Here is a 19,634-nt window from a genome sequence, read left to right on the forward strand (position 1 = left end):
ACAAAAAAAATCATCTTGCTTCCTTTTCTCTAAAGTTCCTTTTGATATTAGTTTATATGATCATTGGCACATAAGCATTGCACCAGTACACGTGTCCTTCCTCTAAGTGTACCTCCTTCGGTTTCACTGTGTGTGAATGCCTAGAGGCTTGTATAATTGGTTCTGCCCTGTGTATTTTAGATCTGGCTTCTGCATGTAATAATTTCTGTGTAAACTTTGTCATGTTTACATTCAGAATGTCCATTAATTTCTACACAGTAAACTGAGCATCTAGTGATAGGCTGCCATCCTACCTGACTGCAGGCTGGTTAACTGGAGTCCTGTGACTTATCAGCACTTCACGAACCCAAGCACACTACCCATGCTCTCTGCAGTTCACAAACCTTTCTTTCTTCTCAACTTCAGCACAGGGAGGCAGGAGAGGCAGGGGATAAACTCAGTTGATGAAGTTACAACCCAGAAGGGCACTTGAGTCTGCCCACTTCACATTGCCACACATGTTGCCAGGCAGTGTGTGGCACAATCTAGTAAACAGCTCTCTCATACTCACTCTGGTGACCCCAAGGCAGAAGAAAGCCCAAAGAATAAGTTCTGCTCACCTCTGTGCAGAGATAGAACCAGAGAATGAGCCCTCTCTCCAACCCAGAGACCCCGCTGTATGCTGCAAAGGGAAAAGGCTCCACCTTTATCTCACTGCATGGATAGCCAGAGTCTCCCTCTTGTGGAAGCCCAGATGTTGTGGCAATGGTACCTGGCCTGGAACTCCGTGGCTGAGCTCCCAGACTCGGTGTCTGAATGCCTGTAGACGAGCAGCCCCGGAAGCCCTGGTACCCCAGTGTGTCAGCAGTGGATGGCCTGTGAACGGTGCTTCTCTTTGTCTGAGCTACCTGATTCAGCATGTGTGAGTCACAAGGGGAGGGGAGAGCTGGTGAGTCACTGTCCTTGAGCCCCTGTGTACAATGTACGGTATTGTTCTGTCCCTAAGTCTCTCACAGGCTCTAAGGCCATTGTTCCAGCTCCTTCTGGGCAGGACGGAGATGGACATGGCATCTTCTAAATGTCTGTTAAGCAGTGGGCAGAGCTCTGTGTGATTTACCTGTACCTCACCCAGAACTTTCCTTCACCATCACTGCAGGCCTAGGAAGCAGATATTACCATTCCTAGGACAGGGACAAGTCTAGGTAAGCAAATCCACCCGGCGTTAACACACATCTGGGCTAAGAGAGGCTTGAGAGGAGCCTCAAAACTCCATGCTTCAAGGAAACTTGAAACACTATAAAGTGCTTATTTCTGGCCTCAGCATAGCCATTGTTATGGCACATGCATTCTGGCAAGCAAGCTTTTCCAAATCGGTACCCACTGCTCCTTAGGCCCTGCAAAAATGCACTCTGATCTTTATAGGTTTTTTTGGTTCAATTTAGAAAAGTAGCTGGAAGAAAAACAACCCTAAATTACCTGAGATGACCAGTGAGGTCCTCAGAAGGATGGGGTGGTAGGTTGCTTCATGAGTCGATCTGCTTTTGTAAAAACTCACACGCTAACACCTGACTGAAAATGCGAGTCATAAATCTTGTACTCAAGATCCCAAAGTGGCTGATTTTCCCTGACTCCATGAGGACAGGCTAGTGGGAGGAATGGCAAAATGCCAAGTAACTGTCAGTAACAGAGGTTCTGGAAACGCGAGCCACACAGACAGGGATTATTCAGAGGGCACAAAATGCACGTCATAAAATGTAAGGACCTGCGAAAAATTGTTACTAATATGATTCCAATAAGCATGATAATAATGGCAAATATGCACTCCAGGGTGCAGATGAAATTTAAATGGAGGATGATATCACAAGGTATCAGGGAGCAGACATGGCAACTGAGCTTTCTTTCCACCCTAAAGATGACCAGTCTAGCAAGGTCTTGGACTATCACAAGGTGGATTTCATTTTACAGTAGCCTACCAATATAAGAATTAATGATAGACTCCATTCTAGCCTAAAGTAGGTCAAGGAATACTTTCTGAAATAATAGATTTTAACTTACATACCCTAGCCAATAAACCAGGCCTTCGAGGTCAGATGTATTTCGGTAAGGTTTCTCCTGTAGCCACCATCTATAGGTAACTGCTACATCTCCTTGAGGGAGGTGCCATGAATGTGTACGTGTGTGTCTTCACTCCTGTGGCTGTTGTCATGAAGTGCGGGGTGATAAGCACATGGAGAGACCTGGGGCAGCAGCTATGCAGGAGTCTGACCAGTGGCCCTGGGTCAGGGAGAGGTGGTCTGATATGGTGATCACTGGAGCTGGTGGCAGACAGAACAGCCATGACTATGTGTCATGTATCAAAATGACCAAATCACACCATGTTAAAGATGAGAAATCCAATTTATGGTTCTTTGCCCTGGAATAAATTCTCCTATTAAGAGGTGTTAAGAGACTGGGGAGTTGGAGTGTAAGATGAATGCTAAAAATGTATTCACTTCTTTTTTAAAAAAATATGCATTGTTTTATTGATAAAACCTTTTGATTTTAGTATATGAATGCGGTCTAGATTTACACTGAGACAAAAATTTTTTATAATTGTTTTTTATTTCAATGTATAGAGGGGTTACAGTTATATTTGCCAGATAGAGGGTGCATTACTTCTCACACATTTATATCCCTTCTTATGTTTTTGTCCCCATTTCCCTCCCCGCCCCCTCCCTTCATTTTTCCCCTCCTATTTCAAATAAACAAGTAAACATCTTTATAATGTACCAGGTAACAAATTGGGATACAGTAACAATATGAAATTAACCAAAGGGCAACACAAGAGAAGAGAGCAAAACATAAATCATGAAGATTAACAGTCACTTATAATTAAGCTCTTGTGTCCATGTCCTAGAGGTCCATTAATTTGGCCTCATCCTAACAACAGATGCTGTCAGGGATGTGGCCAGGAGGCATCACTACTACACTGGTGGTGGGAGTGCAAACTCATTCAACCACTATGGAAAGCAGTATGGCAGTTCCTCAAAAGACTAAACACAGAGCTCCCCTATGACCCAGCAATTCCACTACTTGGCATTTACCCAATTGTCCAGAAACAAGGACATACTAAATCCACTAGCACAACGATGTTCATTGCCGCACTATTTACCATAGTGAAGATATGGAACCAACCCAGATGCTCCTCAGTTGATGATTGGATCAACAAGATGTGGTGTTTATACACAATGGAATTCTATGCTACTGTCAGAAAGAATGACATTGCCCCATTTGTTAGGAAATGGAAAGACTTGGAAAAAAATCATATTAAGTGAAGTAAGTCAGACCCAAAGGAACAAACATAGGCTCAATGGTTTCCCTCATCTGTAATAATTAGTACACATCTAGAACTCTCCTAGCAGAGGATTACAATAGCACGTTCACTTCTTTAGTGGCAGTCATGAAAGTCAGGTGGAATGGTGGCCTTGTTGTGATAGCTTTGTGACAGTGGGCAGTTCCCTCTCTTCTGAGAGGGAATAGACCAATGGGAAATTCCATGGGCAATGAGTGGGGTGATGTGTAAGGCAAAAGAGACATCGTTTCAAACAACTGAAGTCATCTCTGTAAAGGTTCCCTGCATCTGGACAAGAGGTTTCCACCAGAGCCGTGACTAGGGGTTGTACAATGAGCCTCCATTCATGGTCTAGCCCTATTGCCATCAGAGCCACAGGTCACCTTCCTTCACTGAAAGCCCGTGTCATGAAGGTGGAACAGTCCTCTTGAAGAGTCAAAAAGAAAGGAAGGAAAGCTGGGTGTAAGTGGCTCACACCTATAATCCTAGTTACTCAGGAGGCTGAGATCTGAGGATCGCAATTCAGAGCCAGCACAGGGAGGAAAGTTCATTGGAAATTATCTCCAACTAACCACCAGAAAACCAGAAGAGGTGCTGTGGCTCAAATTGGCCGGGCACTAGCCTTGAGCTGAAGAGCTCAGAGAGGCCCCATGACCAACAAAAGAGAGAGGGGGAGGGAGAGGAGCTGGAAGCAGGCAGGCAGGCAAATTTGTATGAAAAAATGCCTCAGCTCAAGAGGAAAGAAACAAAAACTGAGCTTCCAGGTGAATGTATTAAACAATAATTACTCTATACATAGGCAAGAACACACAGTTGACATTCTATGATTTTTCCCTGACAGAAAATTCCTCTATTATATGAGTTTCCTTCTCTGTATGGATTTACTGGTGATGGTGACCTGCTCTTTCTCATAGCTGGTGTTCAGAGTTGACTTGGGATCCTCTCCATTTACCTGGGAGAAGCTTCTGGGCTCCACAAATGTCAACTTTCACACTGCTTTCCGTTAGAAAAATACAACTTGTCCTTCTTCCCAAGCAGCAGGGCATGAATTCAAACAATTTCAAGCAGTTACAGGCAAATATCCCTGCTACCTTTTGTAGACCAAGATAAAAAAAAAAAGAAGATGAAATGGAAGAAGGAAAGCACAAGAGGGATTGATTGTCACTGGACTTGAGATATCTGTCGTCTCTGAGCAAAGCTGGGAAGCTGTGTTGAGGACACAAATTTGCAAATATGCACAGTGCTGGGAAGTTCTGGGCAATGTGGCATGCAGAGCTTGGGGCTGAGGAAGATGAGCTCTGAGTAAACACCGCTGACACTCTGGTGGTTCTCCTATCTTCTGGAAGGCTAGTAAGGTTAGGGCCATGGATCCATTGCCACCTCCAAAATGTGAGTGCCAAGAAGTTGCAAGACAGTTTTGTTGTTGGCCCTCTCTTCTGACAGGCACTGGTACATACTGTTCTCTCCTTTTGTCAGTCTGAAGATAACCAAGTTTTTGTTATCCACACACATGTACGTATGATTGTTGGTCTTCAACACACGATTCTGGAATTTCCACACAACCTGGGCCAGGGCAGACTTTGCGGAACATTTGAGTTCTACCCACCATGCTTGAGAAGATGCCGCTAGTGGCCTGGATTATTTTTACCTGGAATGTCAAGATACATGTGCACAGCATGGACAACTCTGTTCAGATACTCAACTGCTTTTAAAAAATTGATTAATACCCTATATAAAACAATAGCCTTACTCACTGGAATACAATTCATCTTCAGGACAATTGAGATTATAACGTGCACTAAGAAACAGAAGATAATCCCTGCCTAGTGACTCCTGGGGACAAGGAAAAGACAGTCTGAGTAGAAGAAATCCCACCCCTCATTGCATATCTCAGGAGAAAATGCAGCAGGCTTGGGGAGACCAGGCCCTGGTCAGCTCTATAACTAGCAGTTGCACCCTGGGTCAAAATTCAAATGCTTCTTCTAATGACTTCAGGGAATCTGGCAGTCAGTGCCAGTCTTAACCTTCTCTTCTACTTTTCATCATCTGAAGATTGCTGTCTGCTCAGAGGAGAAGAAGGCTGGTACCTGAACATCCTGGCCTCTAGTCACAACACACTCCCAAGTACTCAGCCACAGGGAATGGGGTCCTGCAAGCAGGTGCACAGCACCGGAATAACTATGAGCTGCATGCCTCTCGTGAGCGATTGGGATCAGAAAACGTTTTGATCTCACATCTGTTCATATTTTAGACTATGTACAGATGTATGAAATAACACCCTGGGGTAGAGACCAGAGTCAAACTATAGAATCCATTTGTGTTTCAAGTACATTGTGTTTTGTTTTTGTTTTTGTTTTGCCAGTCCTGAAGCTTGAACTCAGGGCCTGGGCACTGTTCTTGGGCTTTCTCTAGGCCAGCACTCTACCACTTAAGCCACAGCTTCACTTCCGGCCTTTTCTGTGTATGTGGTACTGAGGACTCAAACCCAGGGCTTCGTGCATGCTAGGCAAGCACTCTACCACTAGGCCACACTCCCATCCCTCAAGTACATCTTATACACAGAGCTTGAGTAAATGTATGCATTTTAAAGCACAATTTTACACATGATACGGTTTTACAGTATGGAACTTTTCACTTGTTGCTCACACTGGCATTTGTGGATTTTGTATCAGAGCAGCTCAGTGTGTGCTCAGCAGCTGCTTCTTTCTCATTCTTAACAGGTTATGATTTTAATGAGCTCCAGCTAAGCAAAACAGAAAAGATGGGCATGAAGAATACATTCCAATGTACCCACATACCCTATGTAGGTTCAAACACTTTCTATAATCAAAGGAACAAAGATCACGCACTGGTGTGGAACACAACACAATACCTTTGTTCAGAGTGGATAAAGAAAAACAAGATAAACAAATACCACAGACTCAAAGCACTATAAAATGGTAGGAGACCTAGCTACTGTTGCAGTGATATTTCAATGGGGATCACTCACCTAGGCATGAAGACACATTGCCATTCATGTCCTGAATCCAAGTACTGCAAAGAAAATAACACCCATAGGTCACTGTGCATTCATAGAAGAGTTTGCCCCTGGTAACCAACCCATACCTGCTGCGGCCCTGGGCCTCATAAAGAGCCAAACAAGTAGCGGCAAATGGGCTCCAGACACAGTAGGGGTCCTGTGCTAGCACACACTCCTCACAGCTGCTGTGCTTTCTGCAGAAGGCCAGAGGAACCTGGACCACTCCTGAGTTGGAGCCGGCATAGATAAACTTGCTTCCCTGTGTGTAGGAAGTAGAGACAGAAGAGGCATAAGTTGGATATCCAAGCCCCTCCAGAAGCTATGGGAACAGCTATGGAGTGTCTTCAAGTGCTGCAGACTCTTCTGACCTCTTGTACTGTCACCAGCTTCAGCAGCGCACTGGACACCAGCAGTGATCAGGGGTATTGACTGTATCTCATGAACTCAGTGGAAGAAGAGCATGAATGTGGGAGCACATATCACATCTTCTCTGTCTTTGGCCTGAGAATCTTGTTTCCCATTAACAACCTGGAACACCTGTAACTTGAATCAGATTCCTATTTAGGAATCACAAGTCGGTATTTTTAAAAGCAGGTGAAACCCAGCTTTCATTCACCATCAGTGGGTACATTCAGCATCAGTTCAGCATTTGGCTAGAGCTCATGAACCCCCCCTTAAACTCAAGTCTCACAGGCTGCAGGCTTCCCAAAACCCAGAGCCACATACTTGTCTCAGTAAGCACTGATACACATGGGACAGAGACTCCTCTCCCAAGATGAAAACTGTGATAACAACAAATAAGACTGGATCTGGACTAGCCTCGATTACCTCTTCATTCCAGACCTGGGAAGTTTTTGACCCCAACCCCTCCCAGATCAACTTGGGATAGTCACCTTTCTATGGATGTGTATATACATTTTCTGAGAAGGAGACAGAGTGGATGCTACTAGGGACACCTGTGAGGTGGCAGGGACAACTCCTGCAGAGAACTGTTGGTCCTGGACAGTCTTGAGGTGCTCGGCCCCATCTATTTACCCAAGGAGAGGGAATGAGTAGAAGTAGAAGGTGGGGTTAGCTGTGGGTAGTTTTATCCTAAGCTGTTTCCTGAGAGGCTGGGCTGGAGCTCGAATGCAATCACTCTTTGACAACTGAGTCAGACCTCACAAAGTCAGTGGGTAAACATGGAAGTGAGAGGGAAACCACCTCCTAAAGGACAGTGAGCATCATCCGTTGCAGCACATGCCTCTTGGTGGATGCTAACCTTAACAGAGGGAAATGGGTACATTCCTTCAATGGTATATCTTCAGGAGTCGATTTGAGGAGCCCTCTTCCCCACAGTGCCTCATGGAGTTTGGTGAAGCATTTGTGTGGAATTGATATACTCCTCCTGCCTACAAGATGACAACCTTCCCTCTAGATGACTTACACTATCCAATGTAATGTAAGCACTGCAGAAATAGCTCTTAAAATGTCTCGTTTGGAAAATGATGACACTGACGCATGTTCGCTGTAGACCCATTTTTTCTAAGACTGTCTGAATTGCAAATGTAGAACTATAGTTATGGAGCTCCTAAATGCAGAAGGCTAACGGAACTTCTTACTGTCAAATGAATACATGTGGAACATATCCCACACACTCTTTGATGTATCTCTTCTGGATGTAAAGCCAGATATACTGTTCCACAGGTCAGGGAGAAGACATATAGCGACTTGGACAGAGACCATTGCAGAGGTAAGTAGCTAAAAGCTACACAGATATCATGCCCCAGGAGGCATTCTTTCAAGGTGTTCTGTTCTCCTGACTCACAAACCAACAACAGTCATAAAATACAGCAGACATGACACAAAGCGCCTTGGCAGGTCTCAGGAGGCAGAGACAGATGTGCAGTCACAAGCAGATAATGTGGGTAGAAAGAGTGTGGGGATGCAGACCTAAGTCTACGAGATTATTCTGTACATTACTCTGTAGCACACCAGGGGAGGTCTTGCTATCATCAATAAACAAACTGGAAGCGGGATGACATCCAGTTACACAAGAACCATAAATAAGGAGAACAAAGTCCAGGCTAGCCCTGGAAAACATACAAGACTATGTATAAAAAAGGATTCTGCAGGCATGGCTCTCGTCTGCCTGGCAAATACAAGGTCTAAGTTCAAAACACAACACTGTCAAATGGGAAAAGAGGAAGGAGAAGGAGGAAGAAGAAGATGAGGAGGAGGATAAGGAGGAGGGGGGAGGGGAATCATCTAGTGAGCAGCAGTGCACAGCTTTAATGAGGTACATGAAGGGGCAGCCATCTCCTTCCTGGTAGCCAGAATAGAGAGGACAGCGGGAGGGGAAAGACAAACACTAGCTGATACAGCCATGCTGCAAGCTTCTAGATTTTTTTCAGCCCCTTTAGGATCTCAAGACGAGGATCCAAACCAACACATATATCCAGTAATCCAGAGACTCAGAGATCACTTCACGTATCCTTCTCTTTCCCCTTCAGAACCACTGAGAAAATGAACTCCGTAATGTCTGAGGGGAGGAGGATGAGGAACTGGGGACTGAAAATCAGTCACAGGCCCTGTGGACAGAGGGATGCTGGAGGGATATTTACAAACATGTACCTGCCAAGAGGTCATCTCTGTTCCACCATAGGTACTTAAAGGGACCCTTCATCTGTGAGCTATCCATAGAGAGTGTCTTGGAGTACCAGCTCCCGAAATTCAGCCCTCTGCAGGGCCACTGTGAATATTTAGCACCCCCTGCAGGCTGCTCTGCCACAATGCAGTCAAACCTGAGATACTTAGGCATGGAGAGAGGCACACTGGGCCCAAGAGATTGGTTCTGCTATATCCAGACCTTGCTAGTGAGGTGTTCATGAGAAAGATCACGTAGCAGGGACAGCAATGGATGCTACAAATGTGATCCAACTTACAACTGTGACCTAGGTCCGCAGACCACAGAGTGGGTCCTGTGCTTGAGACCCTCAGGGGCCCTGATGAAGAGAATAATGAGAGGGAAGTATCCTGGGCTGAGTGGCACATGGCAGGGTATTCCTTCTGGATCGCATGAGGGTCAGATGCCATCCCGTTTCACAGAATTTCCACGGATCCTGTACTGCACAAGACTCATGTAATAGTCATAGTCGCCGAGTTGAAGATGTGTTTTTAAACTCCTTGTCTGATGAGGAAACTGAGATAAGAGCAGAGAGCTGGTGATCCAGCGTTACCCAGCTACACACGGCAGTCAGAATCTGCCTGTGCTCTGATCCTCACTGCTCCATCCCAGTTAACTGTCTTATATTTTTCAAAGATTAAAAAGAAAGGCATAATATTTGATGACCTATGAGAAATTCAGGACATGCTAAGCGTGATGCTCGGAGGCAGGCTCACTCTTACACATCTCATCTATAACCAACTGGGACCACTGGAGAGAACAGAGCACCTGTACTGAAGTTTTCAGCCTCCGAGTCTCCCAATCCTTGGTCATTGGCAGTAAACATCTGTTACCTCTGGGAGGAATATGGTGTTGACCTAGAGGCTGTAGAGTGACTTATTATTTGTCTTCTGTGTTCCTTTATTGATCAGGACATGCAACAGGTCATCCCACTATCACAGTCGGCATGCGATTTCACAGGTTCAGGGTCACAAGAACCCATATCACAGGACAGGGCCTGTCTCATCTGCTTGGAATGACTTTGTGCGCATATCCAACGGCCTCCTCACATAAACTAGACAGCCCAGGTAAGCCAGTCTATTATCATGGACATACAAAGCCACCTTGCCAGGCAGCCCCACCCTTCTAGTCCTGCTGACAAAGTCACTTTACCTTCACTGAAGACAACAGCACTGTTTGGACTGGTTCAGAGTTCTGGAAAAGCTTTATCTCCTCAATGACGTGTGTGCCATTTTTAAGTTTCACAGCTTTGTGCATGGTTCCCTGGTCTGCAAGGTAAAATCGACAAGTCAGTGAGACAGTCCAAGAGGGACATATCGAAGACACCAATCTCAGTAGCAGACATTCTCCCTTTTCTATTCTCAAGTCATTCCCTCAGCGGGATACGTAGACAAAGAGGACAATGCTGCGTTAGGAATGAAAAAAAAAAAAGCCCTTGGTAAAATAAAGCATTGCAAACTCGAGTTCCAGGTTAGTCTGATTTTCTCATAAAGCATAAGCCCCTGGCCCGTGATTGATTCTCGACAGCTTTCATCAACAAAGTTGTTGAGAACAGTGGCAGGCAGATTTCATGAAGGTTACTTCTGAGCTGCTAGTGGTTCTCCAGGGAGTCAGTTCAACTGAGTTCCCCGGCAGGCCCTTGGAGGGCACAGAAGACTCCAAGGGTGGACACTGTAGCTGTGTGTCCTTTTCCTAATTCTAGAAATAATCCTCCAATTGGCTGGTGGTTACGAAGACCTGGAATTCCAGAAGTTTTTTTACACTCTCACACATGGCTTGGGTCGCCTCAAGGAAGATGGTTTGTGATCTTCTCACAAAGGATTTTAAGTGCAGAACACAGATACAGGGTGGCTGTCACACCCTCAGAACCCACCTGTGCCGATAAACATGACATCATAGAATTTCCAGTCCAGAGCCTGGATCCTGTCCACCACAATCTGGGTATACTTCACATCTCTTGTGACTAACTTGGGCCTGTTGCCTATTGGAGTTACTGAGTCCTCTATCAGAAGGTGGTCTCTGATGAAATTCAGTGCTTTGTCTGGCAAATCCAAAGAGCTGGTGTAGTTGACTGTGTGTGCTTCATGGCTGATGCACTAATGAGGGCAAACTTTTTCCTGGTTAATGTTCCCAATTATCAATAACTAATTACGTAAGGTACAGCACTGGGGACACAGTGAATGCCTCCAAAGGAGGGCGACAGTGGAAATCTGGGTCTTTCTTTCTTTCTTTTCCCTGAGTCTTTGAACTCTGGGCCTGGGCACTGTCCCTCAGCTCTTCAGCTCAAGGCTACTGCCCTACCCCTTGAGCCACAGTGCCACCTCCACTTTTCTAGTGGTCAATTGGAGATAAGAGTTTCTCGGTCTTATTACCCGGGCTGGCTTTGAACCATGATCCTCAGACTTCAGCCTCCTGAGTAGCTAGGATTACAGGAGTGAGCCACTGCACCCAGCTGGAAACCTGAGTCTTTTTTTTTTTTTTTGCAATAGTTAGAGGACAGTTTTATAGCACATCCACAAGATAGAACTCTGCTTTGAGATTAACTTGGACTTGTCCATAATCAGGGCAGAAATTATCTATTAGTTAAAAACCATCAGTATGTTTAGAGGGCCCATACATGTAGAAGGGATGATGATGGTATCAGAACCTGGCACCGAGTGAGAGCTGGTCCTGGAAGAAGTCACACGGACAGGTCAGGGCCCATTTGAATGTTGAACACTGTGTGGATAACAATGATTGGCTATCCAGGACAGCCTAGATTCTTTTTTTCTCTTTGTACCTAAAATTTACTATTTTTAGGAGGAAAAATTGTGACTCCCCATTGACTCTTGGTCAGGATAGCTCAGGACGCTACAGAAGTCCGTGTGGAGAAATGGTGTGTTTTCCTATGGGAAACTTAAAATGAATTAGTCCTTAATGATATCGTGCAGCATTAGCATATTCTATTGGGACAGAGTGTGGAGAGATCTGGGGTAGAACGAACAGAAGGGAGAGGGGCTCAGCTGCATGTTGCAGCCCTCAGGCCCAGGGGCCACTTCTTGTGTAGACAGAAACCCTCTGTCGAGGCCCCACCCCTAAAGGGAGCACAATATCAAGTTTCACCCTGTGAGCCTAGAGCCTTGAATGACCAGCATAGCCCTCTCCTGGAGACCCCATGTCTCTCACCACTCCTGGCCTTGGAGTAGGCACAGGGCCATGGTAGCTCAACCATTTGGTCTGAGATTGCCTCGTGATACTCTGCATGAACTTCCCGCGTGTGAAGACTTCCTCTACCATGGATAGCGTGTAGGCGCAGACTGCAGAAAGCTCCACGTTGTCGCTGCAAAGGGCATGCCACAGTGAGTTTCCAGAGTAGCAGGCCGTCGAAAGGGCATATACTCCACCCACCAAAGGCACTTACAGCTTCAAGGCAAAAAGTCCATAAAATTCAGGCTCTTTAAGGAATGGATCCCGTAGCACAAAGATATCTTGCAGTATGTTGAAGTGGTAGCCCATGTCTGTCCAGGGGCAAATAAGCTTGGCTTTCAGGAAGGAGGTCCACTTTTTTCTCAAGATCCTCAGGCCACCCTTGTCCCCCTAAAGCATCAGAGACCACACATGTCTTCCCATGGGAGCTTGGATCAGACTCTGGATCAAAGTGAAGCAAAGTACCTAACTCTGATGTCATCCCTTATAACTTTTTGGATGACAGCTAAAAACAACCGTATCCACAGTGTACCACTCAGCCATAGTTTTGATCTGGACTGACCCTTGGTGATTAAGAGACAACTTGAACTCCCATGAATTTGTGTTCCAAAGAGAATACACTGATCCCTCTTATATATGATTACCTTCCTGTGGTCAGTCACGGTCTGTTACTATTTCTTTTTACTCTTTGGAGTAAGAAATCACATTAGCATGAATCTTATGCCTGGTCATTGCCTTCTACTGATTATGTCTTCTGTGGATCCTCCTGTTGTATCTAGGACCTGTCACCCTGACTGCCTAATAATGCCAACCATAAACTTTGAGCTTTCCAGACTCAAGTTCTATGCCAAGCACCTCCTTTTAAAATAATTTCCTGTACCCTTCCCTATCCCTACAAACTCCATACCTCTTCAAGCTTTGAGCCCGAGAAATAGTTTAATGTGGTTTGTTCCTCAGCTCAAGCACTGGTTTATAGCTCACTACTAGTTAGCAAAGAGCTACAAACAGTGGGATTCCATTTGCCACAGAACCCAGTGAGCACATTATACAAAATACCATTCTCATTATTGCCGTGGAGGTCTGAGGCAGGGCTTGAGAATCACAAGCTAATTGGTTGCATGCTGGATGCCAATGCTCCCTTAGTTCTCATAGACACCAGCCGAGTGTCTGAAAACAGAAGGCTAGTCCATGCTAGGACCCTCAACTATGACATTCGTGGCAAGAAGGGAAATGGAAGTTCAGCGTGGGTAGGGCAGGTCTCACCTTACACACTCTGGCGATGCGGGGAATCTTTAACTTGGAAATAAAATCATACTCTACACATAATTCTGTGAAGAAGAAGTAGACCTTGTCATCTTCACCCTCAGGACTGTCTTGGGTTTTTTTGATCACATCCGCATAGACAAAGCTAGGCTCTGCAAAGAGATGACACGGAATTATCTTTGCACACAGAGCTGTGCTGCTATCTTCTCCTGGTGGTGTCGTGGTCAGCCAGTGGTGCAGCTCTGTAAGAACATCTGGAATGTGTGCATATGTGTGACACTTAGTAAACAAACTCTAGGGTTGAGTCATAACAGTGCTGAGCTAACCCATGCCTGCCTCATTCTCTTCAGCCTCAGATATTACCATTTTGGCAGTCCTGCAGCACACATATCTCCCCTATACAAGCCCCAAATTCTAATGGAGCCTTTCAGTTACCAAAAATACCAGCTCTTGATTTAAACAAGTGACTAAATCAACTAACTCTAGCTACCAGAAGCAGATACACTGAGACTGAGACTCTTGGCTGGCCCACTCTGACAGGAAGCTGCTTATCTATCTCTGGGTATCAGGCCATAAATCGACCCATCGACCAAGAGGCTTCAAAGATGCCAGGGTCATGCTTGCAAACATGTCAAAGAAAACCCTAGCCAGTAACTTCTTTCTGCTGGTATCTCAAAGTCAGACATCAGCCTGGCGTTACCTGGAGACAGCAAGGCATCCTAGACCCATCTGAGTAGGCCCCAAAGGGCATGGGGCTGTACCTTTAATGGCATACTAAAATGACACCACATCCCAACAGGACAAACGTTCTATATTTCCCACCACAGTGTCAGTTTTACAAGAGTATTCCCAATCCATTCTCAGAATGGGAGATAAAAGCAGTCTCAAACAGTTCTCTGTTAGAGAACAAACTAAATCAGATTCCTTACACTCTGGAAGTGACCCTGATTTTCTCCATTGTTCTCACTGCCCAGGGGCAGAAGAGAGCTCAGAACCCTCTAGGTTCGGGATGTTTAGGGGAAGTAATCTGGTGCACATCTACCAGGTGAGACACAAACCACATTACCATGCAGCCATGGGATAGTATACTCGGTCCGCAGGGGGTTCTGGGAATAAGTTCGAGAGATTGTATATTGGCTTCCCCCAAAATTCCTTGGTGTCCCAGAATAAAGCTCTCCATCTGCAGCAGTCCAGGAGTACAGAGAAGACAGGGAAGGAAATCAGGTCAATACCTCTGTTGTAGCACAAAAAAGAGATTCTTTTAAACCAAATTAAGCCCCTATGCAGAGGAGAAAAGATAGTTGCCTGACTTCTAGGGCCTCCATTTATTGAAGAGGTTACATTGATTTGCATTTTATGAGATAACAGGCACTAACAAGGCAAGGCAGAACCCCCACATCTGGTAAAATGACAGTGAACACAAGTTATCATGGTTTATAGTCCCATAAAACCATCCTAAGTTGAAACACATTTAATGCATCTTCTACTCCATGTGGACAACTTAGTCATCTCAACTGCTGCCAACAGGCTCAGAACACTTACAGCAGCTTGTATAAAGGCCCGGTTGTCTCACATAAAGCCTCTAGTTTATTAGCTGATGAATATTGATGTAGTTCAATGAACTAAGGCGAAGTCTGGATGGTGTATAGGTACACTTTCAAAACTTCAGATAGTTGAAAAATTGCCCATGTAACTAACTATAAGTTGGGCACAGAAGTGAATACCCTTTAGGGTCAAGGCTCATGCTGAACATTTCTGACACCATTGTTGGTAAGACATGGATTTGTAGCGAAGTTATTTCCCAAAAGGAACATCGGAATGCTGTGTATTAATAATGGATATAATGTACTATGATACTATATTGGCCACTGGTCTTCTTTAAGGGATGAATTTAAAACTCTTCCTAAAAAGTCTGTGCCCAGGGACATATTTCTTCTGTACGGGCAGAAGATATTAAAAGAAAGCTAGAGTAAATAGGACTAAGGAAAGGAGAGCTCTTGAGTGTCCTGTATGGGATCACAAAACCTGACAATACCCTCTGAGGCTAAGAGAAACCTAAATGGCAGGACTCACCAACCATGACAGATGTGTAGCTATGCGTAGGATCAAAGGGACATCTTCCTTTGCCATTCTCACTTTTCCCTTGAAACTTAAAGGATCCTAAGTTCTATAATGGCAAAAAGAGAAAAAAGCCTTATAAGATATCTGATAATGTGCCTTTAAAAAATCATTTAACTGTTCTTCAATGCTTTAAACCAGCAGGCTTGCGCACATGGGTCGTGATCTTGGGGCCATGCTCTGTTACACAGCTCAGTCTGCACACCAAGTCTCTGGCCTTGATCAAGCTACACATGATCTCAGACACTCAGACTCCTCATCTGGAAAATGGAGAGATGCTGTTGGCTCCAGGGTTGTTAGGAGGCCAGGGAGAATCAAAGACAAGAAATGCACAGCAGGTGACTACAGCCGTGTATAAAATAAACACCAGGAAGGCCATAGTATTATCAAACCGGCAACACAAAATGAAAACAAATACAAAAGCAGGATCCCTCCCTCTACCCACTGAGGCATCTGCCAAGTAGATCTGTGGACTCAAAACCCGAAGTAAATTCAAGCCCCACTTAAAGAAAGTGCAAGCCACAACTTCAATCCTGGGATAATCTCTTTACCCAACAGGAAACCCAAAGCTGGGTAAGGAATGAAGCAGACAAATCCAACTACAGAAAGAACCAGAACACTCTCAAGAAAATGAAATGACAGGGATAAACTGGCAAACATGGTCACAAATGATGAATGAGGCATATTCTTCCTTAAAAATGCTTTACCAAATGTTTCTAGTAAATGTCATTTTATTATTCTTAAATATAAACAAAAAGAAGTGTCAGTCTTCAAGGAATAAAGGTCTTCATATCTTACAAACATCTCCCTACTGCATATTAACTCTAGATGCTGGCATCAGAGGGTACACACAGCCAAGTAGATCTACACGATGGATTTCACCATAAGCCCCAGTTTTCCTATGTGAATTTCTTTTTTGGTTGTTGTTGTTTGAGACAGGATTTCCTTATGTAGCCCATGCTGACCTAGAGCTCACTATGCTACAGTCTCCTGAATGCTGTCCCATTTTTCTGGATGCTGTGATCACAGGCATTGACCACAACATCTAGCAATGAACCTCGAAGCCTAGCTACCTCAGTGAATTTGTAATGAGTCCATACTTACCCATGATTTTTCTTTTCTTTTTTTTCTTTTTCCTTCTGTGGGGCTTGAACTCAGCCTAGGCTCTGTCCCTAAGCTCTTTCATTCAAGGCTTGAGTGCTATCACTTTAAGCCACAGCTCCACTTCCAGTTCTGGTGATTAGAGATGAGAGGCTCACAGACTTTCCTACCTAGGCTGGCTTTGAACCGGGATCCTCATAACCCAGCCTCCTGAGTAGCTAGGATCATAGGCATGAGCCACCAGTTTCTGGTTTACCATTTTATTCTTTGACCCAGGGTTGGGCTGCTTCTTTGTTTCGTTGTTTTGCAGAAACCCAGAGTCTCTTGCAGAGTAGGCAAGTGCTACACCTCTGAGCTACAGTGCAGGATATGTTTATTAAAAACTCCAATTAATTAAGGGTTATAGCAAACAAGCTTTACATGTCTTTTCCCAACCATGGTTCCCTTTTGAATGGTTTCCGTCATCTGCAGCCAAATGAAGAAGGTTCTGAGTAGTATGCTGATCTCCTACCATCCTGCTCTACTCTGTACTGGACATAAATAAACCCTTTGTTGATTGTACCTGTGCTATTGCTTCTGGCTACTTAGCTGTCTTGGTCATCAGGTACATTGTGTGGGGTCTGCTATTCTCTGAGATTTCAAGCATCCACCAGGGGCCTTGGAATTATCCCCAACATATTAAGGGATATTGTATAACATGTTTCACATCTGCAGGGTACTTAATAAATCCAAGGTTGTTGACTAGAAAATGTGTTTCATTTCCAGTCTTCACATACCCTTTCTACTTCCGTTGGTGATTATTAACGAATTGCTTCTGTGGATTACTTTAATTAAAAAAAAACAATCTGTCTTAAAAAGATTAGAGGCAACAGTCTAAATAACCTTCTCCTTCTTTCTAATGGTTGCGGGGGGAAAGGCCTCTCCTTACCTGCAGAGAACAGGAAGTACTGGATGCCATTTAGAGTAGTCAAGGATGTGACTCTGGGAGGGATGAAAGGTACCCCACTTCCCCTACCAATCAGGGGTACTTAGGAAGGCCACTCAGTGGGTTAGACAACAATGAATGGTGACATCCTAAGGCCTGTCAATGCACCGACCAAGAAAACACACTACCCAAGAGCAGGTCTTCTTTTCATGCAACCCTATCCTCACCACAGTCAGACCACACAGATCACAGCACAAGAGTACATCTGTCAGCAGCATACTTCATAGAATGTCCCTCAATTGGCACCAAGGATCCTGGTGTACTGAGCCCTGCTTCAAGCCATGCCCTTTGCCAGGACACCAAGGCTCAGAGGGGCCACATGGTTCTGAGTTGTGCTTCAAGACACATTCTATGCCAGAGACATCTCAGCCACCTCTTATGCAAGGTTTTCTGGTTACAAGCAGCCCCAGTCCTCACATGGATGATTGGAGAAAGTCTTAGTCTTCACAGGACTCTGTTTTCTTTTAGCCACTGCCTAGCCTTCTGTGAGCAAGACTGATAATGGAGAGAGTCTGTGGACTTACCAAGTGGTCACAGATTGGCTTGAATGCATTGGTGCCACACACATAGAGAGAGCTGGCACCGAGGGGCTGTAGCACCCGGATGTAGTTGAGGCATTCCTTCTGGGTGGAGAGAAACACCATCAAAAACCAGCTATCAAGGCAGTTCTAAGTCCACATTGTGAAGTCTCACTCAGCTGCCTGCTTCCCTTTCTGACCTCTTTACACAACAGTTTGCTTATTCTCACAGAACAGGGTCTACTATCCCATCCCAGCCTCTGTATACCTAAATCTTCAGCTGTGCTGCATAATTTTATCTCTGTTATGTCCACAAGGTTTTCACATAACAGGAACACAATTTCCTAAGTGCTACTTAGTGAAGACTTGGTGATCAAACAGCAACAACTTGACCCCAAGATGCACTGGGAAAACTACAAAGGAAAAAATATATTTGCTCTCATAAACAGAGATCATTACTTTTTCATATATTTTTATTGTAATTAATAGAAGGGTTACATGATATTTGCCAGATAGAAGGTGCATTAATTCACATACATTGATACCCTTTCACATGTCTTGGTCCCCATTTCCCTCCCCCAACCCCCACCCCTCATCTTGTTTTTGTTGCCAAATCAGCATGCACTGCATAGAAAATGCCTTTGCCTTCCAGAGGCACTGCTTAAACCCAGAACAACAAGAAATAGGCCAGATGTGACGGGGTGTCATAGTTGTAGATCATAAAGGCCCCAGCAGAAAAATCAAGGTATGATTCAGGAACCTACTCACTATTTGAGAATAAACAGTGTTTGAGTCATATTGTGAAAGTCTGAAATAACCTCAGAGCAGGAGAGTTTCTATGACTGCAACCCTTTTCAGACTGGTGAGATGTAATTCACATCCACACAGAATAGGCAGTACCAGTGTGTACCATTCTATTTTTATTTATTTACTTTACTAGGGGCAGTACTGGGGCTTGAATTCAGGGCTTCATGTTCTGGTTTAGCTTTTTTGTTGCTGTTGTTCTTCAAGACTAGTATTCTGCAATTAAACCACATGTCCACTTCAAGATTTTGATAAGAGTCTCTCAAGTCTTTTGGGCTGGCTTCAAGCCAAAATCATTAAATCTCAGTCCACTGAATAGCAAGGATACAGATGCGAGCCACCTGTATTTGGCCTCACTCCACTTGTGAAGACCCTGAAATATGTTCTTTTTTCATTAGAGTGCCTCTTGTCCTTTAATTTTCTCAGGAACCCTGTTAAGAGACTAATGTTTTTGTAAAAATACTATCACTATCCTGAAAAAGTTTAGAAAAAAAATTTTGCAAAGAGGTGTATACAAATAGTTGTTTTGTGATTAGCCAACCACTGCTGACATGAGCTGTACCTCATGTCACGAGTGCAATCATAAGGAATGGCATCTGAGAACCTGTATGTCTGTGGAGCAGCGGGGTTGGAAGTACAGTGGCTCAGTGAATAGCAATGCTTCT

The 19,634-nt window shown here is 44.5% G+C and overlaps 1 protein-coding gene across 1 annotated transcript; it reads right to left on the reverse strand.

Annotated features, from left to right (window-relative positions):
* Positions 1-6,291: 6,291 nt before the first annotated feature.
* On the reverse strand, positions 6,292-18,291 carry LOC150065167 (semaphorin-4D-like). Its single transcript, XM_090329320.1, has 10 exons — positions 18,172-18,291; positions 15,517-15,610; positions 14,510-14,623; positions 13,444-13,595; positions 12,395-12,570; positions 12,160-12,313; positions 10,868-11,090; positions 10,147-10,262; positions 6,416-6,588; positions 6,292-6,343 (listed from the first exon to the last, which is right to left on the reverse strand). Exons 1-10 carry the CDS (start codon positions 18,289-18,291, stop codon positions 6,292-6,294), a joined length of 1,374 nt encoding a protein of 457 aa, XP_090185446.1.
* Between the last annotated feature and the right edge of the window lie 1,343 nt (positions 18,292-19,634).

This window comes from Megascapheus bottae, chromosome 3 (genome assembly GCF_031878675.1).
Source record: "Megascapheus bottae isolate mThoBot1 chromosome 3, mThoBot2.hap1, whole genome shotgun sequence".
Taxonomy (NCBI): Eukaryota; Metazoa; Chordata; class Mammalia; order Rodentia; family Geomyidae; genus Megascapheus; species Megascapheus bottae.

What these genes read in the sequence shown, in the direction of transcription:
- LOC150065167 (XM_090329320.1), bottom strand. Translation starts at nt 18,291, where the DNA reads ATGGTGTTTCTCTCCACCCAGAAGGAATGCCTCAACTACATCCGGGTG. An exon ending in GCATCGCCAGAGTGTGTAAG is followed by an intron (nt 12,571 to 13,443) that starts GTGAGACCTGCC and finishes CTGATGCTTTAG; the next exon opens with GGGGACAAGGGTGGCCTGAG. An exon ending in CTACTCCAAGGCCAGGAGTG is followed by an intron (nt 11,091 to 12,159) that starts GTGAGAGACATG and finishes TGCCCTCATTAG; the next exon opens with TGCATCAGCCATGAAGCACA.